Genomic DNA, 19,683 nt, shown 5'->3' with positions numbered 1-19,683 from the left:
TCCAGTCTCATGGGCAACAATGATGGCCGCATGGGACCAACAGGAGGCAGTCATACGACTGGTAAGATGTCGAGTTACTGAGCACCCTATCAGAGGGCATCACTCAATACTGGACCATTTTTGAGGGATCATCACGCAAGAGGGAGACTGTCAACTGCAGAAGAAAATGTTTTCTCATGAGATACCTGCACTTTTCTAGAAGGAGTGCTCTTCACTCATGACTTCGTGATCTTCGAGGCCTCAAGGCAGTCCATAGGCCTCAATTCAAGTGCATTCACTTCTTCTGCACCCTCTCCACAATGGCCTGAACCTGGCCAAACATCTGGTCACTTTTCTCTAGACCACAGACTTTGCTAACCACGCTCGGTGCATCCATGCTCTTCAGTATCTTGCTCAATTCCTTGCTCTCGTCATCGCCCTCAACGTCCACAAAGTTGAAGGCTTGCTCCATTGCTCCCAACAGCGCGGTGTATTTGTCACCTTGTTCAGCCAAGTGATGTGCTGGTCCCACAAATCGCTCTTGACGGCCAAGCTTTCTCAGAGGAGCACGGCCCACACGCTCCACCACGTCCTCGAGATGTGGATTTGAGATACGCTTGATGATTTTCTCTACGTAGTCTTTCTGCTCCGAGACAGAGATGGCATGCTTGTTGACGATCAAGTGGGATGTCTCAGCTAGACACTCACGCACGATCTCATGAATCTCTTTGTCCTCGAGTGCGTCAGCGATGGTCTTCTTCCCACGAGCATGTCCATAGTAGGCAGCGGCTGCGTGGCCGGTGTTGACGGTGAAGAGCTTGCGCTCAATGTATGGCACAAGGTCGTCGACCCATTTGATGGCTTCGACCTTTGGTGGGCCGTGAGGGGCAAAAGGTGTCTTGTCGACAACCCATTCGTAGAAGGATTCGATCTTAACGTTGAGACCGGCGTCGGGATCTTGACCTGGTACAATACGATCGATAGCAGAGTTGGCGAAGCGGGCACGCTCGCTGATGGAGGAGAGACGGTCTTCTGGGGTGTTCTTAGGGTCCTTGATGAACCCTGCGAGGTTGTCGGTAGCCCCAATCATATTCTCACAGGCAATGACAGCGATTGGTGTTGACGCAGTACGAGAATCGATGGCTTTAGCGATGACAGGAGCAATGAACTTGAGAATGTTGGGGCCGACGGCGCAGGTAACCTGAAGACAGCGTTAATTTGTGATTTCAGATCGTTGACGACGTGCGTGGTAGCTTACCAAGTCTGCACTGGAGATTTCCTGCACGGCATCTTTCTCGTGAGTCTTAGAGTTGATGGCACGGTAATTGCTGATCGTGTTGACTTTTTCGCCTTCCCCTCCAATCTCGGTGACAGTGTAGCTCTTGGTCTGCTGGAGCTGCTCAATGAGCTTGTCCATGACATCGACGAAGACAACCTGCAGGATGAGAGCTTAGCGAACATGCCGTGTCAATACCTGAAGGGGGTGGGTGTGCCCTCAAGCTACCTCAAAGCCAGACTGGCATAGCTTCTCGGCAACGAAGCCACGGCCAATGTTCCCACCTCCGAAGTGAACAGCTTTGAGTCCCATCTTGAGGGGCACGATTCTGTTTTTGTGATTGGTGAGAGGTTAGTCTGTGGGCGAAGGAAATGCTCTGTTGTTGCTAGAAAGGGGGATGATTTCTAGGTTATGTTGTAGGAGCTCGAGGTAAAGGAGGAATTGAATTGATCTTTCACTTGGGAGAATAGGAAGATCTGAGGTGTTTGTTTGGAGTTCCGTGAAAAGGGAATTTCAAAAGAGAGGTGAGAGGTGGGGTTTTTAAAGAGAAAACGGCACGAGCTCCACTTCCAACTTCAAAGCACTGACCTTGATTCGAATTCATGATTGGGCTATTGATTCAAGCTAATTGACATTGCACAGGAACAGCTCTCAAATTCTTTACTACAGGCATTAATGCCGCAAGCTACTCGCATACACGATTCTCCACACAAACGCCTGTCGTTCCTCATTCATTAGCCCCCCCACCTCTACTGTCCCTCCTCGAAATACCCTCCCTCTTTTCCTAAAGATGCCGCTCCTCGCCTTTGCTGTATAAACTCATAGGACCACATGAAAGACGTGACTAGCACCAGCAGCGTCGCTGCCCATGTCATACCAATAAAAGTCCCGCCCTTGTACGCGTAAACACCAATGTCGTTGCCGTGCTCATTGATTGCGCTGACCACTTTGTTGATGACGATGTTCGCGATGGATGAAGCAAGGAGGAGGGAGCCAAAAGCGAGCTGTAAGATTAGCGACCACGTATCTAGCTAAGTCATGGGCTTCTGGAAGGACTTGTGGACCACATACCGACGAAAGCATAACACAGGTGATAGCACTGTATCGCCACACCCCTCTGACCCCAATCAGAGCCGCGATGAGCGCCACACCGGTGGTAGTTGCCCCAGTGGAGTAGAGGACAAACATGACATCTGTAGCATCCTCCACAGCATGTACACCGTCTTGAATTGCAGATGGCCAGCTCAGGTCTGTAAGTTTGACTCCAGGCTTGAGCTCGCCCTGGATAACGGCTGCTGGGTCAAAGTGAAAGAACGAAGTTTGATTGGAGCAGTAGCTGATGTTTTTAGAGGGCTGGGAGGTTAGATTTGCGAAAGGTGACGGAGTGTAATAGCCCTGTTGTGATAGTAGAGTCAATCTGAATCTTTCCGTCCGGTATTGAGCAGGAAAGCAAAGGACATACCTCACAATAGTCGAGGATGTGGGCGCTATAGAAGTCATGAATGCCGAGGGTTTTAGCCACGTCAGAAATGACCTCATTCACGTCTTTCTGAACTGTGTTCTTGATGGATTTCAGAATCGACGACGAAGTCTTAGATGTATCCAAAGTCGTGCGGCCGAGCATCGAAGTATTGAGCTGAATCCATATCAGTGATGTGAGAAGGAAAGGCGTAATTACGGAAGGGCTTACCGTGAACAAATCGGCATCCTCGAGATATCCGCGCTTTGAACCACTTCATGATTTCTGCGTCAGCATGCGCTTAAGACAAAATATGAGTCGCAAGGCAGAGTCGGCAAGTGGCATACTCCCGAAACATATCTCACGAGTCTGACTGTAGGACAGATGGAGGAGGAACAGTGGGAGGAGAAGACTTACGCAAAGATGCAGAGCATAGAGAGAATGAAAGCCGTTAGGATAAAGAGTAAGGGGACTAATGCCCATTGACGCTTGATGACGTCGGAAGCACGCATGTTGGACGACAAGTCTGCACAGCAGAGACAACAGTGATGAGAGCTTTAAAAATCTTTTGATGTAGAAGGGATTGAGTGTGGAGAGGTGAGATACTTTTGTAAAGAGAACGGTTTGCAAGAGCAGCAAGATGAAGATATTGTAGGAGTTCTTTGTTAACCACGATGGAGGAACAGAGTTTGAGAAGACTTTGTTGGCAGGAAGAGTGGACATTCATTCATTGTCCGCCCTGATGCTGCCAACAATAGATCCATTGCCTTTGATCAATCTCAAAGGTGATGTACCGCAAACCCAAGCTCAGACAACGATCGCAATGCGCATCATTTTTCTCCGTGTTTGATGTCAAGCAAGTCTTTGTTTTAAGGAACAAGACGTATGGCAAATCATGTGAAGATGGTTTTAGTTGGCCATGATTGATTTGTTAGATTTAGCCGAGCTATTTGTGTCCAGCAGGGCGCTTGGGCGACCAATGATCGGTATGAAGGGATGCCCTTGATTATTTGACGCAACTCTACCTTCGGTTTCATCGTACATTGTCAGTTCTCAAGTCCAAAACAGAGACTTAGTTGACAGGTTTGAGTTGAAGTCGAGCGCCACATGGGTTAGATGCTTTGACCGACTTGGGAACAATGAATCCGATACGAGTAGATCGTCAGGAGTCTGGGAACCACACTTGCTGCCAGCGCTGGGAGATAGACTCTCGGTTTCACAAAATGCTTTATCCTGTGGGTTTCCTTTCGGCAGTGTTCTTCATATGGATCAAAAGAGTTCACGCGAGGGGTTTGTGACTGTTCCCTAATATGTTCCGCGCTTTAACGTTGCGGGATGCAGGTCACATTGCGGGATGCAGGTCAGCTTCCACGACGCAAAGAGCTTCTAAATCGAAAGGTAAGCTGAGGATGGTAGATCCCCGAAATACAAAACTAACCTTGTGATTGTATCGGGCGGCCGTCAGTCATTCGCCAGACCTAACGCATGAGGGATGGTCTGGCACACAGCCGGAGACGAGATGATAAGCAGGAAGGCAACTGCGCATAGTGGTCATCTCCACTGGACTCCTAGCATCTTAAAGCCCGGCTTCTTCTGTTCCGCAGTAGCATCACCGCCTTCAAGATAGAGCCTGGGCTGACCTGTATATCACTGAGTCCTTGCATTTTTGGGTGATTCGGATGTATAGAACTCATACCTGGCACATCGAGTGCAAAAACCCGATAGTCCCAGTCTGAGCCTGGGCCTTTCACCAAATGTAGATTCACAATTCCAGACCGCTCTGAGCCTACGACCTTGTTGGGGGTCAGTTAATTGTAAAAATAGAGGTTGTGCGGGGACCTTTAAGGTACATTGAAGTGCATCTGAAAGTGCTCGATGCCAGTTCTGTCTGTATGTGTATTCGAGCTAGACCCCGATCGTAAGTGGTCGGTATGCTAAATAGCAAGATCTCCTTGCTTACGCAATGGGCCTGTTCCTCGACCATTTGCTTGCTGTCGGTTCTCCAAATGCTCTGATTGTTTGACCAGACCCAAGCAGATTGAGTGCACGAGGGTCTACTCTGATCCTGTCAACCGCACGATTGAAGTGTCTGGTTTTGCTGTCGGAGGAGAAGACGTCGATGTAGAGATAGTAGCTAACAGCAGCCTGACCTGAATTAGTAGCGCTCAAAGAGACAGAAAAAGCCGTCATACAAGGCCGACTGCTCCAGCAAGAATCACTCCAAAGTTGAACGCTTGTTGGGTTGTGCGTGCGGCCTTTTCCCCAGCTGACAACTGGCCCCATGGAACTCTACCATCATCATTACCGATCGTCACTTGCTTTCTGGACGATGGTTTTGGTGTTCCCGCCAGAGTATTCGATGTAGCATAGCATCTGTGAATAGCAAATGGCAAGCACCGACGCCCTACAATCCTGGATGACAGGAGTTGTTGTTGGGATTTAGCAGCTACTGCTACTCCGAAGCGAGCGCCAAAGACTATTCTGCACTCCATCATTGACCTTCATGAAGAAAAGCATTGATCCCTTGTGGTGGAGAAAGGAAAGAGGAACCAGGCGGAGATGAGATTCTGACATCGTCAAAACCCTGTTCCGGGGATTAGCGTGCCTTTAGCGTGTCTTGGCATGTTGAGGCCAGTATTAGAGGATACCTGGGCAAGTGCAAGAACCTCTTTGCTAGCTGCTACAAGTACTGTTCTTGTCGTCGCTTGCCCTGACACTCTCTCAACCATTTCGGGTTGAAGATACTGTCCGATACGGCACCATGAGCTCCTCTGCGACTAAAGCACAATCGCAAAAGATTTTTGAGAAGCTGAAGACGAAGCCTGCGAACAAAGTACATCATTATCAGATCCCAGAGCTTCACTGTAAACATGAACTAAGTAGCTATAGGTATGCTTCGACTGCGGTACGAAGAACCCAACGTGGTCGTCAGTACCATTCGGTATATACCTGTGCCTCGACTGCTCCTCTAATCACCGTAATCTGGGGGTGCATATTTCCTTTGTAAGATCAACAAACCTCGATGGTACGAATGTTGCACGGATGCTCTTGAGCAATCATTGACACAAGGTTTATACAGTTTGGCAATGGGACCAGCTACGTATTATGAAGGTTGGGGGCAATGAATCCGCTACAAAATATTTCCAGTCGCACGGTGGAACAGCAGCACTTGCAAACAAAGATCCAAAGACGAAGTACACGTCCAACGCAGCAACAAAATATAAGGACGAGTTGAAGAAAAGAGCAACCGCAGATGCTCGGGAGTATGCTGCACATCGCTTGGTTGATTGGGTTCTTGCTAAGCCATGTTCAGATATCCGGAAGAAGTCGTTGTCACGGATATCGTTGCCGCAACGCCTACAGATGGAACGTCAATTCCTTCAGAACCAGGAGACGACTTCTTCTCATCTTGGGACAAACCCTCTATCAAACGCCCAAGCAATCCACCGTCGAGAACGCAGACCCCTCCCGTAATTAGCCGCACAGCGTCGCCTTTCCTTAATCCTGGTGCTAACAGCAACGGTGCACCAAGATCAAAATCACCCCTTCCAGGCTCTGAGAGCGAATCATCTTTAGCGCCCTCACGCGCAGTCCCGTCAGCCGTCATCCGTAAAACCACAGCAACTGGCAACGCTCGGAAAACAAACGTTCTGGGAGCAAAGAAGACCCAGAAGCTAGGTGCAAAAAAGCTTGGAGGAGCAGAAGCCGTAGATTTTGAGGCCGCCGAGAAGAAAGCGAAGGAAGAGGCTGAACGGATAGAAAAGCTTGGATACGACCCTGAAGCCGAGGAAGCCGCAGTACAAAAGACAGTCAGGTCCGCCAGCATTAGTGAGAAGACTAAGATCACTGCTCCGACCCCGGTGAACCCAGTCAAAGGCTACGGCGTGCCAAAGCATGAGCGTACGAAGAGCGAGATGGAACGACTAGGTATGGGTATGGGTCGTCTCGGTTTCGGTCAGGTGGGAGGAAGCAAGCCGGCCCCTGCTGCACCCAAGAAGATGGGCTTTGGGTCTGTGAATGCCAGCAGAGCCGTCGAAGAAGGTTAGTTGGGATCAATTATCACCGTCCTCCTCAAATGTTGGAAGAGACTCATTTTTCTCTAGCAAACGACGAGAAATACGCCCGCCAAAAATTCGGCACCCAGAAAGGCATCTCGTCCGATGAATTCTTCGGCCGCAATAATTTCGACCCATCCACCCAGACTGAAGCTAAGCAGCGTCTGCAAGGCTTCGAAGGCGCCAGCTCTATTAGCAGTAATGCCTATTTCGGGCGACCCGAGGATGACATCCCGCAGGCAGACGAATATGGGAATTACGGGGATCTGGAAGGCGCTGCGAGGGACTTCGTTCGGAAGTTCGGGGTCACCGCTGGGGATGACCTGGAAAACCTCACAAACGTATTGGGTGAGGGCGCTACTAAGCTGCAAGGTGAGTGCATCATCTTAGGTCCTTCCTACGTCCTCCTTGCTGTTGCTGACATCATACCAACTCCATAGGTGCTATAAGGAACTACTTGAACGGCTAGGCTGTGTGCACTTGCTACCCTCATCTTAGATGGAACGGCGTAACACTACGCAAGGATTTAGTCGGGACCCATAGAGCATCTGCAGCGTTCTTGGCGTGCGAAGCATCATGAAAGCACTAGGACGTTGGCATTCTTCACGATTGCACTGGCCTAAAATAGGTCTCACGAAAAGGATAGACAGATTGATATGTTTGGAAGGCTTTCAGTATCTGACATGCTGGCGCGCGCTGTCTTGCTCGCTGGTATCTTCGGCGCAGCACTCTGTGTGTTATGGAGCTCGTCGAGGCCTTTCTATTTGGATTGCTGAGTTCCTTGCTTTTGCTCCCATCTATTGAATAAGAACTCATGCGGATGTCGCGTGCTTGAAGTCCAGAGTCTCCGAACGCTGAGCCGACCTAATGTTGTGATGCGCAGCGCATCATTCCTGCACACACATATCTGCTTTGCAAAGGCGTCTTTCTTCGAATCCCAATCCATTGGGTCAGCTTCTCAACATGCCGTTTGTTTACCATCGACCTAACAAACATTTCCTTTCCTCTCCCCATCCTTTGCTGCATGCAGCTTGCAACAGCAAGCATCGTCAACTTCCCGCCTTCCCGCTACCACCCTGAACTCGACCAGCAACGCCCGGCACTGCACCGCAGACACCGACTGGACCGAAAATCCCATTGGCTTCAAAGCCTCGGACTGAGCAAAATCAATCCAACAATTGAGGCGATGGGCGGACGTTAGCCCCGGTGAAATCAACCACGGGTATGCTAAAAGCCCGGGGCCTCGCCCAGACGATCCATATCCGCGCCGGTACACTCCTCAGAGATACCCCTACTGTCCGTTGCGCACAGCTTCGAAGCCAAGACCTCATGCTAATAGCAGGATACAGTAGACGAAGACCTAGCCTGCACACGTACTATCGCTTCCCTTGCAGACGTGGGCGATATAGCCGAACAACCACCAGCCGGTGCACACGGAATCTATGCACAATCGACGTGGAAAGATATCTATGAGGCGGCAGAGCCGCTGTTTGAAGAGTGCCAGATTATGAGGAGCAAGGTCGGGTGGATATGGGTTGGCGGGACTGATCGAGACTCCGATTGATGAGCGGGTAAGATCGCGCGGTGAGACGTCGCAGACTGTTGGTGGAGTGCTGGGGAATGTACGAAGGAAACGGCACTTTCAGGTTGATTGCAGAAACATATTAGAAAGGACTAGACTAAATCATCAAGAAACCGTTCATCAGGATATTTCCACAGTCGTCGTGATTATGACAACGCCTTTTAGAGCCGGCACAGGGCCCTTGGCATGAAGTACCATCTCTACTGCTAAGTCACTTCTGTTCGCGCTTTCAATGTCTAACGTAGAGCTCCTGGCATTGCGCATCCCTTCACCGGCAGACGACGACGCCGAGCCCGGCCACTTGGTGCCAAACCGTAGTCTTGAACGGCGGCCAGAAAATCTGGAATGCTCGCAGCGACTACAGTACCTTTCGTGGGAACTGCAGTGATGGCCACGGACTATCAGGTTGTAAATTGGGCGCATTGTTGGCAGGCTAGCGCTGACGATGCCAATACAATTCTCTGCCGCCGCCCATATAGCGGGTTCGGTATTAGCCCCTAGGGGTGAGGTTAGCTTTTCGGACCAACTTGATGGAATCGTGGCTTACAGGTTGCGTCTGGGAGAGACAAGCGGTTCAATATCGTAACGCGGTAGATGCTGCATGCGCAGACGCTGGATGAGTCCCGTCAATACGTACTGTTACCTCCAATGCGTACTGTGCTAGGAGAAATGACTCACAAGGCGCTAAGGAGGAAGATGCCAATCAATTGTATCTTCCACTTCCGTTGCATATGAAGATTCCAAATTAGGGGCAGTGGCATGAATACGGTAGCGAAATCCGCGGCTACATTGAACACCCCAAGAACCGTCGCCACTAATCCGGCGTTTAGACAAAAGCCAGGAAGTTCCATATTCCACTGATAAAGATTCCGGAGTCAGCATTGCCTATTCAAAAAATATTTCCGAGCCATGAGACAATCCTGAGGAGCAAACCCTCCTTAGACGTGTCTCAAGGCACAAGATTGAGGCCGTTTCAAGACTTTTCAACTTCAAGATTACGTACCTACACCATCTCGGAGTCAGTATTTCTCTTCTTAGATGTATTCTTGAGTCTGAAGACTCGAAGAAGGGTAAGGAAGGGGAAGAAATAACCAAGAAAGGGTGCTTACCGTCTTTTGAATAGGGTGACATTGGAGGACCGCGAAAAGAACTTCGGCTACACTGTAGCAGAGAATGACGGCCGCGAGTACCCAGAGCCAAACTGTGAAACGCTTCGAGGACCCGAAAAGTCGGTGATACACTAAGGTGAGAACCTGGAGTCAGCACCTCATTCCCAAAAGAGAATTCGGTTTCTGTGGCTTTAGAGTATGAAATATAGGGTCTCGATCAAGAACGTGTCTCCCCGCCGCACTGAGGTGCCGATTAGGAAGGAGCCACTCGGAAAATACGTACGGAGAAGGGCAGAGAACTTGAACAAAGCCGCGCTGACGCTGTACAGCACCTCAACCGTGATAACGCACTAAACAGAATTTGGTCAGTTGGGTTTCAAGAAAGTAATATTCGCGAGACTGGGTCCACCATTTGCTTGAATGGTCAAGAGTTAAAAGAAGCGCGAATATGGCGCGGTGACTCACCTTAGCATAGGCAGCAGGATCAGTGATTAGAACGACATGCTTCCCTGCGCCAAGATGTACCGCTGTGTGTCGATGGAAGTTGTCAGGATGACTCTACAAGGGGGAAAAGCTATACGTGAACCTCACCAAACGAGCCTGCGATGATCTGGCCTGTAGCGAAGAGCTGGACCCCAAACATAGGTCAGTATTTATTAGATGATTCGAAAATGTCAAAGAGGCGTAACCTGGTTCTCACCAATGCAATAAATATGGTCAAATCATCGGCCTGCAATGAAGCTCTGCTTGTTCGTCGGGCCACGAAACGCAGCACTACGGCAATGCAAGCTAGAGATAGACATGTTGCATATGATGCGATGATGTCCGGTGCTCGATCCTGATGGATGTGCTCAAGCTCGTACTGGATCTCTGTGGGCGACAATTGCGCCATTTGGAAGCGCAGCCGCGTGATCAAGCTATTTTGTAAAGCACAGAGCAATTGGGGAAAGTGTTAATTACTCATAAAGCGCGTTATACGTTGACGATCAGTAGAACGAATGGTGAGTGGTTCAGCATGTCTGGAAATGATTTGAGAAGCCCAGGGCCTTTTCTGCGAAAGGAAAATGCTCTGATGAAAGGAGTATAGGTTTCACCCTTCTCCTTTCCATCTAGTCACAGCCCATTTATACTAGTGAGCGAATATCAAGCAAAACGTCAAACTTAGAAAGACCGAAGCGAGGCGCGGTGTCCTCAAGATGATATTTGATTGGTGCGCAACCGCAACTCCTGGCAGAACGGGAAGAGAAAGGGACATCAACCACAACTGACAAATTTCTCACCACATGTTTTGATCACTAACTAGGAGTCTAGGATTCAAGAAAGGTTAACCCCAGCCAATGGAATGATTTTGCGACGCGACATTGAGTACTAAACCCTATTCACGTGCTGGAAAAGCAATGCCAACAGAGAAGGCCGAAAAGTTCCACCCATCAGAAAAGCAAGCATTGCGGGATGCAACTTGAAACGTACGAGTTTATTAATCCAAGAATAGAGGCTGCACCGCTGCATAATATTCGGTTGCACTATCACCTCCGGGACCGGAATATACAGCATGTCGTCTCGAGTTGGTGGTGTGGTGGTAGAAGAATCCTGCAGGAGGGCGCCCTAAGACAGCCGTCATTAAAGTCGAAATTGGCGAATGGCTCAACAGATCGCTTCACTTCTCGTTGACTATCAAGCACTCAACGCTGTAGCATATGGTTTCTTGTCATACCCTTGAGCTCAGCATGGCGAACATTACAGACGGGCACGCCTGAAGCAGCGAATCCGAACCAGTCGTGGAAAGAAAAGATATCCGCCGCCAGTCTTTCAAGACCTCGACGGTGTGCGACAGAGTTTCGGCACTTAGACACGTAAAAAGTTATGAAACTTGGGTCCGATCCATATAGCGAAAGCATGCGGTTTGTTCCCAGTGCATTCCATCGAATTGGGTTCACCGCCACCTTTCCAGATGAGGTCACGATGTGGTAGATGACCGTTACGCAACCAGGCACACCGCTCCTGAGATACTGAATTAAATTGGCAATGTGATTGCGATCTCGAATCCGTTTCTCGGTCTCATGAAAGCGCTGAAAGCACGTTTTTTGCTTCGGCAGGATCAGGATAGTCCGCCACGATGGCCGCAATTAAAGCAGAGTCAAGCTTGGGATATTCCGATTCCATTTGTGTCTGGAGTGATGGTTCCTCGACTGTGATACTAGGCGCAGAGGCAGGTTCTGGCGAGGACGGGAGTCGTATGTAGTCTGCAAGACTTCGTGACTCGAGCGGAGTTGGATCTTGTCTATAATCATCCTGTAGTGCTTTCCCTCCTCGTCTGCTAGAGCCTCCTCCTGTTGAATGAGACTTAGACGGCCCACGTTCACCATTGTAGGTCTCGGGGCTGACACTGGTTGATAATGGATGAAGAGAGATATCAGAACTAGCGGAAAGTTGAGAGGGCGCTGAAAGGGATTGCACTCGACCGACCTGACCATTGGTAAGGCGGACCTTGATCCCCCTAGGATGGTCACCCCTGGTCAATATCTACAAGAAGATTCTGAGTCAGCAACTGTTCTTCGAGGCGAGAACCGAGCAATGAGGCAGCTCGAAGGGGTACAAGGAGCCTTTTGCTTCTGTGACACGTCTTCCAACTCGTAAAGTGGTGCGGAATAGGCAAAATCTACCTCGGATATTGATCCGCTTGTGAGTCTGCCGGAGCGCTGATCGGCCTTCAGTACTACGTTTACGCTCACACCTGCGCACATTTCGGAGTCAGCGTTGCTTTTCAAAGACCTAACTCAGGCTCGCACGACAGGTTTCGGGGGTAGAAAGCGCCTTCTGCTCTGGACATATCCCTTGCAACTCGGGATTCGGCATTGAAAAGGAAAGAATTACTCGGAAATGTACGAACCAGGCCGTAGTTGTGACATCTTGGGTACAACCATGATGGGAGCAAGATAGATACGGCTTCCGCTAATATTTGTGAATTCGTTGTCATGACAAGAATGTAATCGTATGGGAACACGCTACACTTTAGCGTGTTCCCATACGATTAAAGTCGGCTGGACCTTTTAGCGGATTCAAAATCCTCTGCGTCTCTTGGCATTGACGATCTGACACCCTCCGAGGCTCTATAGATTCAAGATATCAGTTTTACAACTAGAAGTCGGAAATCCAATGGCATCACAATCTCGAGAACATATTTTGCAAACTTTGTCTAGAAAATATTTAATTTCAAATTACTACTTCGTAATTAGAATATGAAATCAATCTAGTCACCAAGTTACCTTGCTCAACTCTTAAAATTTGAATTATGACCTCGAGACTTCATAACTTAGTCCTTGTCTTCAATGATTTTTACTATTACTCGAGATGCGTTGAAATCATAGCGAGGAGGCGCCTAACTCATGTATAGATCTCTTTAGAATCTGACTCACGGTTGTAAAGTTGAAGATTTGAATCTATGCAGGGTGTCAGATCATCAATGCCAAGAGACGTAGAGTAAAGGACTGTGAATGCGCTAATTGTTAACTGCAGTTGTCGTTCATTTGATTGACACCTTGAGAATCTGAACTTCAGCACCTTCAAAGGTACCCCCACTGAGCCTTGAAGGATCGCTTGATGGTCAGAGAGTACAGCTTTTCAGAATGGCTAATCCTCCTCGCGATCCTCTTACAAGTCTCCGCCGCTCCATCGCCTCTAACAATCCCCCAATCCCTACAACATCTCCAGATGCAGCAAGCTCGGAGAGCGTAACCCACAACCTTGGAGTAGCGACACATCTCCATTTCACCGGTCCAGAACCCCACTCGTTCTCTCTGGACACGCCGACAAGGTTCATTTCCTCAGACAATCCGGTCGATCTTAGAAGCATATATTTCGCCTGGCAACAGAAAGATGTGAACATCCCAGTCTACATTGCCTCAGCGCAAAAGCTCAGTGATGAACTTGGATCAACAGGTAGGGCAGGTAGCAAAGTTCAAAATCTGGTGTTTGCGGAGAGGCTAGATCTGATCACCTGGCTGGAGGGGGCTTCCGATGAAAGCGAATATATCAAAGGGTTGGAATCGGACAGCTCTGCCGCAAAATCTGCACAAGTAGCATCTGGGGCACTTGGAGGAGTATCCACTGTACCTAGTGGTGCTGCTGGCGCACGGTCTGGTAAGCAGATTGACCCTAGGTTACAGGAGATTTACAACCTAGAGAGAAAGATGGGGGACAGGAACAGCATTTTACGGGGCATTAAGCCTACCGTAAGTCTTCTGCGCCTTAAATGTATCCCTCAACAGATACTGATCATCTCCTACACAGGACTTTTCCCATATACGCAAACACTCCGAACAGTTTTTCAAAGATCGAAAGAAGCCAGCTGCCGCCGCTCCTGCGACCGCCACTACTACATCCCTTGCCTCCAGAGACAAGAAGCCTGGCCGTCGACCTGATCCCATCATCCTACTCTCACCCTCAGCTTCCTCCCTACTGCGCATGAGCAACATCAAATCCTTTCTTGAATCAGGCACATACATTCCACCAGACTCGAACCTTGCTGGCTCCTCAGCTACTGCCAACATCTTACATGTCTCGCGCCTGCTCCCTTCGATAGACAATCAACGAGCTTTTCGCTTCATTCTTGTCGATACCCCAGAACAGTTCAAGCCAGACTATTGGAATCGCGTCGTTGCAGTCTTCACTACTGGACAGACATGGCAATTCAAGAGTTATAAATGGCAAAATGCGCCAGATTTATTCAAAAACGCGCTTGGAATCTATGTAGGGTGGAGAGGTGAAGATGTTCCGGGGACTGTCAAGGGCTGGGGAAGAGGCGTAACTAGCGCGCAAGTTGAGAAATGGAACCCGCAGCAAGGTGTCAGTGGGAGGTGGCGGGATAGAGAGGTTGTGGAGGGGATATGGGATCGGGTAGAGGACAGCATGAGGAGTAGAGGATGGAGCAAGGATGGAGGACCTGTGGAGAAATAGTACCCAGCGAGCTGAATCCCCAAATTACTGCTGCTATAGTAGACAAGCGAGGTGTTTGAGAGTCAATAACATAGGGAATTAAATTGCATGAAAAGAATGTCCGTAAAGCGACTGCAAGGTTTCCGTAAGGCTGAGAGTAGCGCGGAATCGGCGCCGCGATCTCACTGTTTGTTTATTCGCGACTGTCAGTCTTCAATACTGTCGCTACAAGCCAACACCGCCAACATGAGGGTCGTTGAAATCGTTATAGATGGTTTCAAGTCATATGCTGTCCGGACGGTTATTAGCGGGTGGGACGAGAGCTTCAACTCCATTACAGGTCTCAACGGCAGTGGGAAATCGAATATTCTGGACGCAATATGCTTTGTCCTAGGTATTACAAGCATGAGCACTGTGAGGGCGCAGAACATCCAGGTTAGTCAGCTACTATAGTTCTTCGTGATCTAGCAGCGCTGATGTTCACAGGACTTGATCTATAAACGCGGCCAAGCCGGCGTGACCAAGGCCAGCGTAACAATTGTCTTCGACAACCGTGACAAAAAGAAGTCTCCAATCGGCTTCGAAGAATATGGCCAGATCTCCGTTACGCGCCAGATTGTGCTTGGAGGCACAAGCAAATACCTCATCAATGGACACCGCGCGCAGCAGCAGACGGTGCAAAACCTCTTCCAGTCCGTTCAGTTGAACATCAACAATCCCAACTTCCTCATTATGCAAGGACGAATTACGAAAGTATTGAATATGAAACCCGTTGAGATACTTGCTATGATCGAAGAGGCTGCCGGCACGAGGATGTTTGAGGATAGAAGGGACAAAGCATTCAAGACCATGGCGAAGAAAGAATTGAAAGTGCAGGAAATTACGGAGCTGTTGAAGGAAGAGATTGAGCCAAAACTGGAGAAATTGAGAACGGAAAAGAGAGCCTTTCTAGACTTTCAACAGACGCAGAGTGACCTAGAAAGGCTGACGAGGCTGGTCGTTGCGCACGACTATCTGAAGAACAAAGAAAAATTGAAGCAATCAGCAAGCGAATCGGAAGCGAAGAAGCAGCGGGCGACAGACTTGGAGGATTCGGCAAAGAGGCTGAAGAATGAAATGGCGCATTTGGAAGAAGACATGAAGAAGGTCAAGGCCGCAAGAGAGAAGGAGCTGAGGAAGGGTGGAAAATTCCAGGCTCTCGAAGACGAGGTCAGATCTCACTCCCATGAAGCCGTCCGATTGGCGACAATTTTTGATCTCAAGCAAGCCAGTATGACGGAAGAAAAGGAAAGAAGTAAAGGCTATCAGAAGTCGGTCAAAGAGCTGGAAGCACAACTCAAGGAGAAAAGCAAGCTTTACGAAAAATTACAATCCCAATATGATTCTGCCAAAGCGGACCTTGACAAGCAGACGGCCGAGGTGGAGACCAAAGAGGAGTTGCTGCAAACGTTGCAAACGGGCGTGGCATCAAAAGAGGGCCAAGAGAGCGGATATCAAGGCCAGTTGCAGGATGCTAGGAACCGAGTCAGTGCTACGGCAACAGAACAAGAACAGGCCAGGCTCAAGATCTCCCATTTGGAAAAGCGGATCAAAGAGGACGAGCCCCGTGCGAAGAAGGCCAAAGAACAGAATTCCGGTCTGCTCAAAGATCTTGAGACGCTAAAAGCGCAGGCAAAGAAGCTGGAAGCGGATTTGTCCAGGTTGGGTTTTGAGTCTGGCAAAGAGGAAGCAATGTCCCAGCAAGACGCCTCGCTGCAGAAGCAAATCCGGGTACTTCAAGAGCAGGCCGATGCTATGAAACGTAAGGTTGCCAGTATTGACTTCAGCTACAGCGATCCGTCGCCGGGGTTCGATAGGTCTAGAGTCAAAGGTCTGGTTGCGCAACTCTTTACACTGGACAAAGACAAGTCGCGAGCAGGCACGGCGCTGGAAATATGCGCTGGAGGTCGGCTTTATAATGTTGTGGTGGACTCCGCACAAACTGGTACTGAACTTCTCCAGAACGGCAAATTGAGGAAACGAGTGACCATCATTCCTTTGAACAAGATTGCTGCGTTCAAGGCGTCTGCAGACAAGATCGGTGCTGCGCAGAAGCTCGCTCCTGGAAAAGTAGATCTTGCACTCTCCTTGGTAGGCTACGATGACGAGGTTTCGGCGGCAATGGAATACGTCTTCGGCTCGACTCTGGTATGTGAGGACGCGGAGACGGCAAAAAAGGTCACATTCGACCCTGCGGTGAGGATGAAAAGCGTCACTCTCGAAGGCGATGTTTACGATCCGTCTGGAACGCTGTCTGGTGGAAGCTCGCCCAACTCAAGCGGTGTCCTTGTGACATTGCAAAAGCTCAACGAGATCACCAAGGAACTAGAGGCGCGAGAGGCCGAGTTGAATGACCTCCAAGCTATAATGGCTAAGGAGAAAAAGAAGATGGCCAATTCCCGGAAGGCCAAGCAGGAATTGGATCTCAAATCACATGAGATTAAACTGACCGAGGAGCAAATCGGTGGCAACTCTTCATCATCAATCATTCAGGCAGTTGAGGAGATGAAGTCTAACATCGAGCAGCTCAAGAAGGACATGGCTGAAGCCAAAGCACGGCAGGCCGAAGCCTCGACGGACATCAAGCGTATCGAGAAAGACATGAAAGACTTTGATAACAACAAAGACGACAAGCTTGCTGAACTGCAGTCCTCTTTGGATACCCTCAGGAAGAAGCAAACCAAGAACTCCGTATCTGTGAAGACATTGCAGAAGGAGCTCCAGTCGGGGAGACTGGAAGCGGAGCAAGCAGGAGCCGATCTCGGTGCCGCTCAAGACCAACTCGCTGAGATGGATGCTACTCTTCAGGCGCAAGACGTCGAGATCCAAGCTTTGCATAAAGAGCAGGCTCAAGTCAAGGTTAGTTCAAGCACGTTTCAATCCGCATTGCGTATTCCCTGTTTCGTGTTACCCGGAAGACCTTCCACGTACGGCCACAGACTGTTGAAGACTCGGCTTCCCGTCGGTGACAGTCCGCGAGTACTAGCGGCTGTATGTTTTTGTATTTTGCACTTTGCTGTTTCTGTGTATCTGGGATGGGATGGAGACGAAGCGTGCTTGTCTCCATTAAGGTTTTGGACCTCACCCACTTTTGAATCTCCCATGTCTTTAGAAAGGCCGCTAATCCCATTTGAGATCTGGGGACCTCGCAACCGTTGAATTACGCATTTCTATACAAAAGCCGCTAGTCCATATTGAGGTTTCGTGTTGTTTCAATCCGTTTCCTCTAGAGCAAATCGAGCTGTTTGACAGCAGTCTGATCTGAATATTGAACAAGACACTAAAGAGAGAATCGCTGATGTTCGCCTCAGGATGCTCAAGACGTGGCTCAAGCACGCCTTGACGACGAGCGCGCAAAGCTCACCGGGTTTGATGAAGAGCTCAAAGCCCTGGAAGATGCCTCTAGGTCGAAATCTTCACGCGTTACAGAAGAAAGCCTCGAGATGCAAAAACTTGCCCACCAGATCGAGAAGGTTCACAAAGATCAGCAGAGCGCCGGACAGATGCTCAAAGATATGGAGAAAGAGCACGAATGGATCGCAGACGAGAAAGACAGCTTCGGCCGCCCTTCGAGCCCTTATGATTTCAAAGGCCAGAACATAGCAGAGTGTAAATCATCTCTCCGCAATCTTACAGAGCGCTTTCAAGGCATGAAGAAGAAGATCAATCCCAAGGTCATGAATATGATCGACAGTGTGGAGAAGAAAGAAGCTGCGCTGAAGAACATGATGAAGACTGTGATCAGGGATAAGCGAAAAATCGAGGAAACCATTGTTACTCTTGATGAGTATAAGAAGAAAGCCTTGCAGAAGACTTGGACGAAGGTCAACGGCGATTTCGGAAATATATTTGCAGAGCTACTGCCTGGTAGCTTTGCAAAGCTGGATCCACCTGAGGGCAAGCAAATATCTGATGGACTGGAGGTGAAGGTCAGTCTTGGAAAGGTGTGGAAGCAGAGCTTGACGGAATTGAGTGGCGGTCAGCGGTAAGACACACCACGGCCTTTCCAGGCTACTATGTACTGATTATGGGTCGGCAGATCGCTCATCGCTCTCTCCCTAATCATGGCATTGCTTCAATTCAAGCCAGCACCCATGTACATCCTCGACGAAGTAGACGCCGCCCTCGATCTTTCGCATACGCAAAACATTGGCCGCTTGATCAAGACGAGATTCAAAGGATCGCAATTCATCGTTGTTAGTTTGAAGGATGGCATGTTCCAGAATGCTAATCGGATATTCAAGACGAGGTTTAGCGAGGGCACGAGTGTGGTGCAGGCACTGACGCCTGCAGATCTAAGGTAGGCGTGGTGCATGACTTTTGTACTAGGATTTGTACAGCACGGCGTTGTGAAGGCCGAGAAGACCTAGGTAGCATCTTTGATTGGATGTATCGGTGTTGGGAGTTTGACGAGGTCATGTCCTATGCCGCGTGGCCATGTATTTTATCGTCCGACTCGAGAAGAAAACTTGCTATCGTTCTTTCAAAGTGAAATGCATCTGCCGACGCAAGTGTTGTGCCAGTCCAATAAGAAGGGAAAGTAATATAAGTATACTCTCTTTTAATGCATATACCATCTCTTAAAAAGAAGATATTAAGAATTTCTATAAGTAGAAGAGAATATAGATTCTATAGAAGAAGATAAAGAATCTTTAATTAGTTAAGTAAGTTATATTATATATAATTAATAATAATAAATCTTATAAAAAAACTCTTTTAATTATTATAAAAATGAATATAAAAAGTATTTATAATTTTAAATAATATATATAATATATAGTAAGAAGTAAAAAGAGTTATAGATATTAATTTCTATAATAAGAAAAGTATTATATACTCTAGAATTTCTTAATAATAATTTTTAAAGAATATTTTAAATTTTAATATTAAACGATATTTTCTTTATATTAATATAAATTTTATAAATAAAGATTTATAAATTAAATTTATAAAGTTAGATTTTTCTAAGTTAAGTCGAATTTTAACTTTAGTTTTAAGTTAAATCGATCTCTAATCGTTTACTATATATTTTTAATCTACTTTTACTATTACGAAATTAATAAAGAAGATAAAAATTTTAACTCTAAATTAAATTAAGTTTTATTTACTTTCTATATAATAAATAGTTTACTTCTATTACTTCAGAGATATAGCGAGTATAGAGATTCTGGTCTGAAAGAAATCGGTGTAGTAATGAGCGAGTAATGATTATAAGTATTTTGATAGGTGATAGTAATTCCCGAGTTAAT

General features: G+C 48.1%; 7 protein-coding genes across 7 annotated transcripts; 3 read left to right on the top strand and 4 right to left on the bottom strand.

Annotated features, from left to right (window-relative positions):
- Positions 1–274: 274 nt before the first annotated feature.
- On the bottom strand, positions 275–1,567 carry HO133_010015 (uncharacterized protein; the record flags this gene model as incomplete). The annotated part of the gene is made up of 3 exons (XM_037300871.1): positions 275–1,180; positions 1,238–1,414; positions 1,484–1,567. 3 exons carry the CDS (start codon positions 1,565–1,567, stop codon positions 275–277), a joined length of 1,167 nt encoding a protein of 388 aa, XP_037153688.1.
- Positions 1,568–2,004: 437 nt separating this feature from the next.
- Positions 2,005–3,226, bottom strand: HO133_010014 (uncharacterized protein; the record flags this gene model as incomplete). The annotated part of the gene is made up of 5 exons (XM_037300870.1): positions 2,005–2,259; positions 2,327–2,650; positions 2,718–2,891; positions 2,946–2,988; positions 3,132–3,226. 5 exons carry the CDS (start codon positions 3,224–3,226, stop codon positions 2,005–2,007), a joined length of 891 nt encoding a protein of 296 aa, XP_037153687.1.
- A 1,444-nt stretch (positions 3,227–4,670) lies between these two features.
- On the bottom strand, positions 4,671–5,209 carry HO133_010013 (uncharacterized protein; the record flags this gene model as incomplete). Its single annotated transcript, XM_037300869.1, has 2 exons — positions 4,671–4,859; positions 4,907–5,209. 2 exons carry the CDS (start codon positions 5,207–5,209, stop codon positions 4,671–4,673), a joined length of 492 nt encoding a protein of 163 aa, XP_037153686.1.
- A 266-nt stretch (positions 5,210–5,475) lies between these two features.
- HO133_010012 (uncharacterized protein) lies at positions 5,476–7,238 on the top strand (the record flags this gene model as incomplete). Its single annotated transcript, XM_037300868.1, has 6 exons — positions 5,476–5,547; positions 5,604–5,739; positions 5,794–5,977; positions 6,028–6,755; positions 6,818–7,141; positions 7,210–7,238. 6 exons carry the CDS (start codon positions 5,476–5,478, stop codon positions 7,236–7,238), a joined length of 1,473 nt encoding a protein of 490 aa, XP_037153685.1.
- A 4,280-nt stretch (positions 7,239–11,518) lies between these two features.
- HO133_010011 (uncharacterized protein) lies at positions 11,519–12,384 on the bottom strand (the record flags this gene model as incomplete). Its single annotated transcript, XM_037300867.1, has 3 exons — positions 11,519–11,983; positions 12,124–12,194; positions 12,351–12,384. The coding sequence occupies 3 exons, from the start codon at positions 12,382–12,384 to the stop codon at positions 11,519–11,521; spliced, it is 570 nt and encodes a 189-aa protein (XP_037153684.1).
- Positions 12,385–13,086: 702 nt separating this feature from the next.
- Positions 13,087–14,416, top strand: HO133_010010 (uncharacterized protein; the record flags this gene model as incomplete). Its single annotated transcript, XM_037300866.1, has 2 exons — positions 13,087–13,692; positions 13,751–14,416. 2 exons carry the CDS (start codon positions 13,087–13,089, stop codon positions 14,414–14,416), a joined length of 1,272 nt encoding a protein of 423 aa, XP_037153683.1.
- Positions 14,417–14,641: 225 nt separating this feature from the next.
- On the top strand, positions 14,642–18,738 carry HO133_010009 (uncharacterized protein; the record flags this gene model as incomplete). The annotated part of the gene is made up of 4 exons (XM_037300865.1): positions 14,642–14,830; positions 14,882–17,293; positions 17,746–18,419; positions 18,474–18,738. The coding sequence occupies 4 exons, from the start codon at positions 14,642–14,644 to the stop codon at positions 18,736–18,738; spliced, it is 3,540 nt and encodes a 1,179-aa protein (XP_037153682.1).
- Between the last annotated feature and the right edge of the window lie 945 nt (positions 18,739–19,683).

This window comes from Letharia lupina (genome assembly GCF_014066315.1).
Source record: "Letharia lupina isolate WasteWater1 chromosome Unknown contig_8, whole genome shotgun sequence".
NCBI lineage: Eukaryota > Fungi > Ascomycota > Lecanoromycetes > Lecanorales > Parmeliaceae > Letharia > Letharia lupina.
The sequence above is the reverse complement of the archived record's forward strand: the minus strand, read 5'-3'. Positions and strand labels throughout refer to the sequence as shown.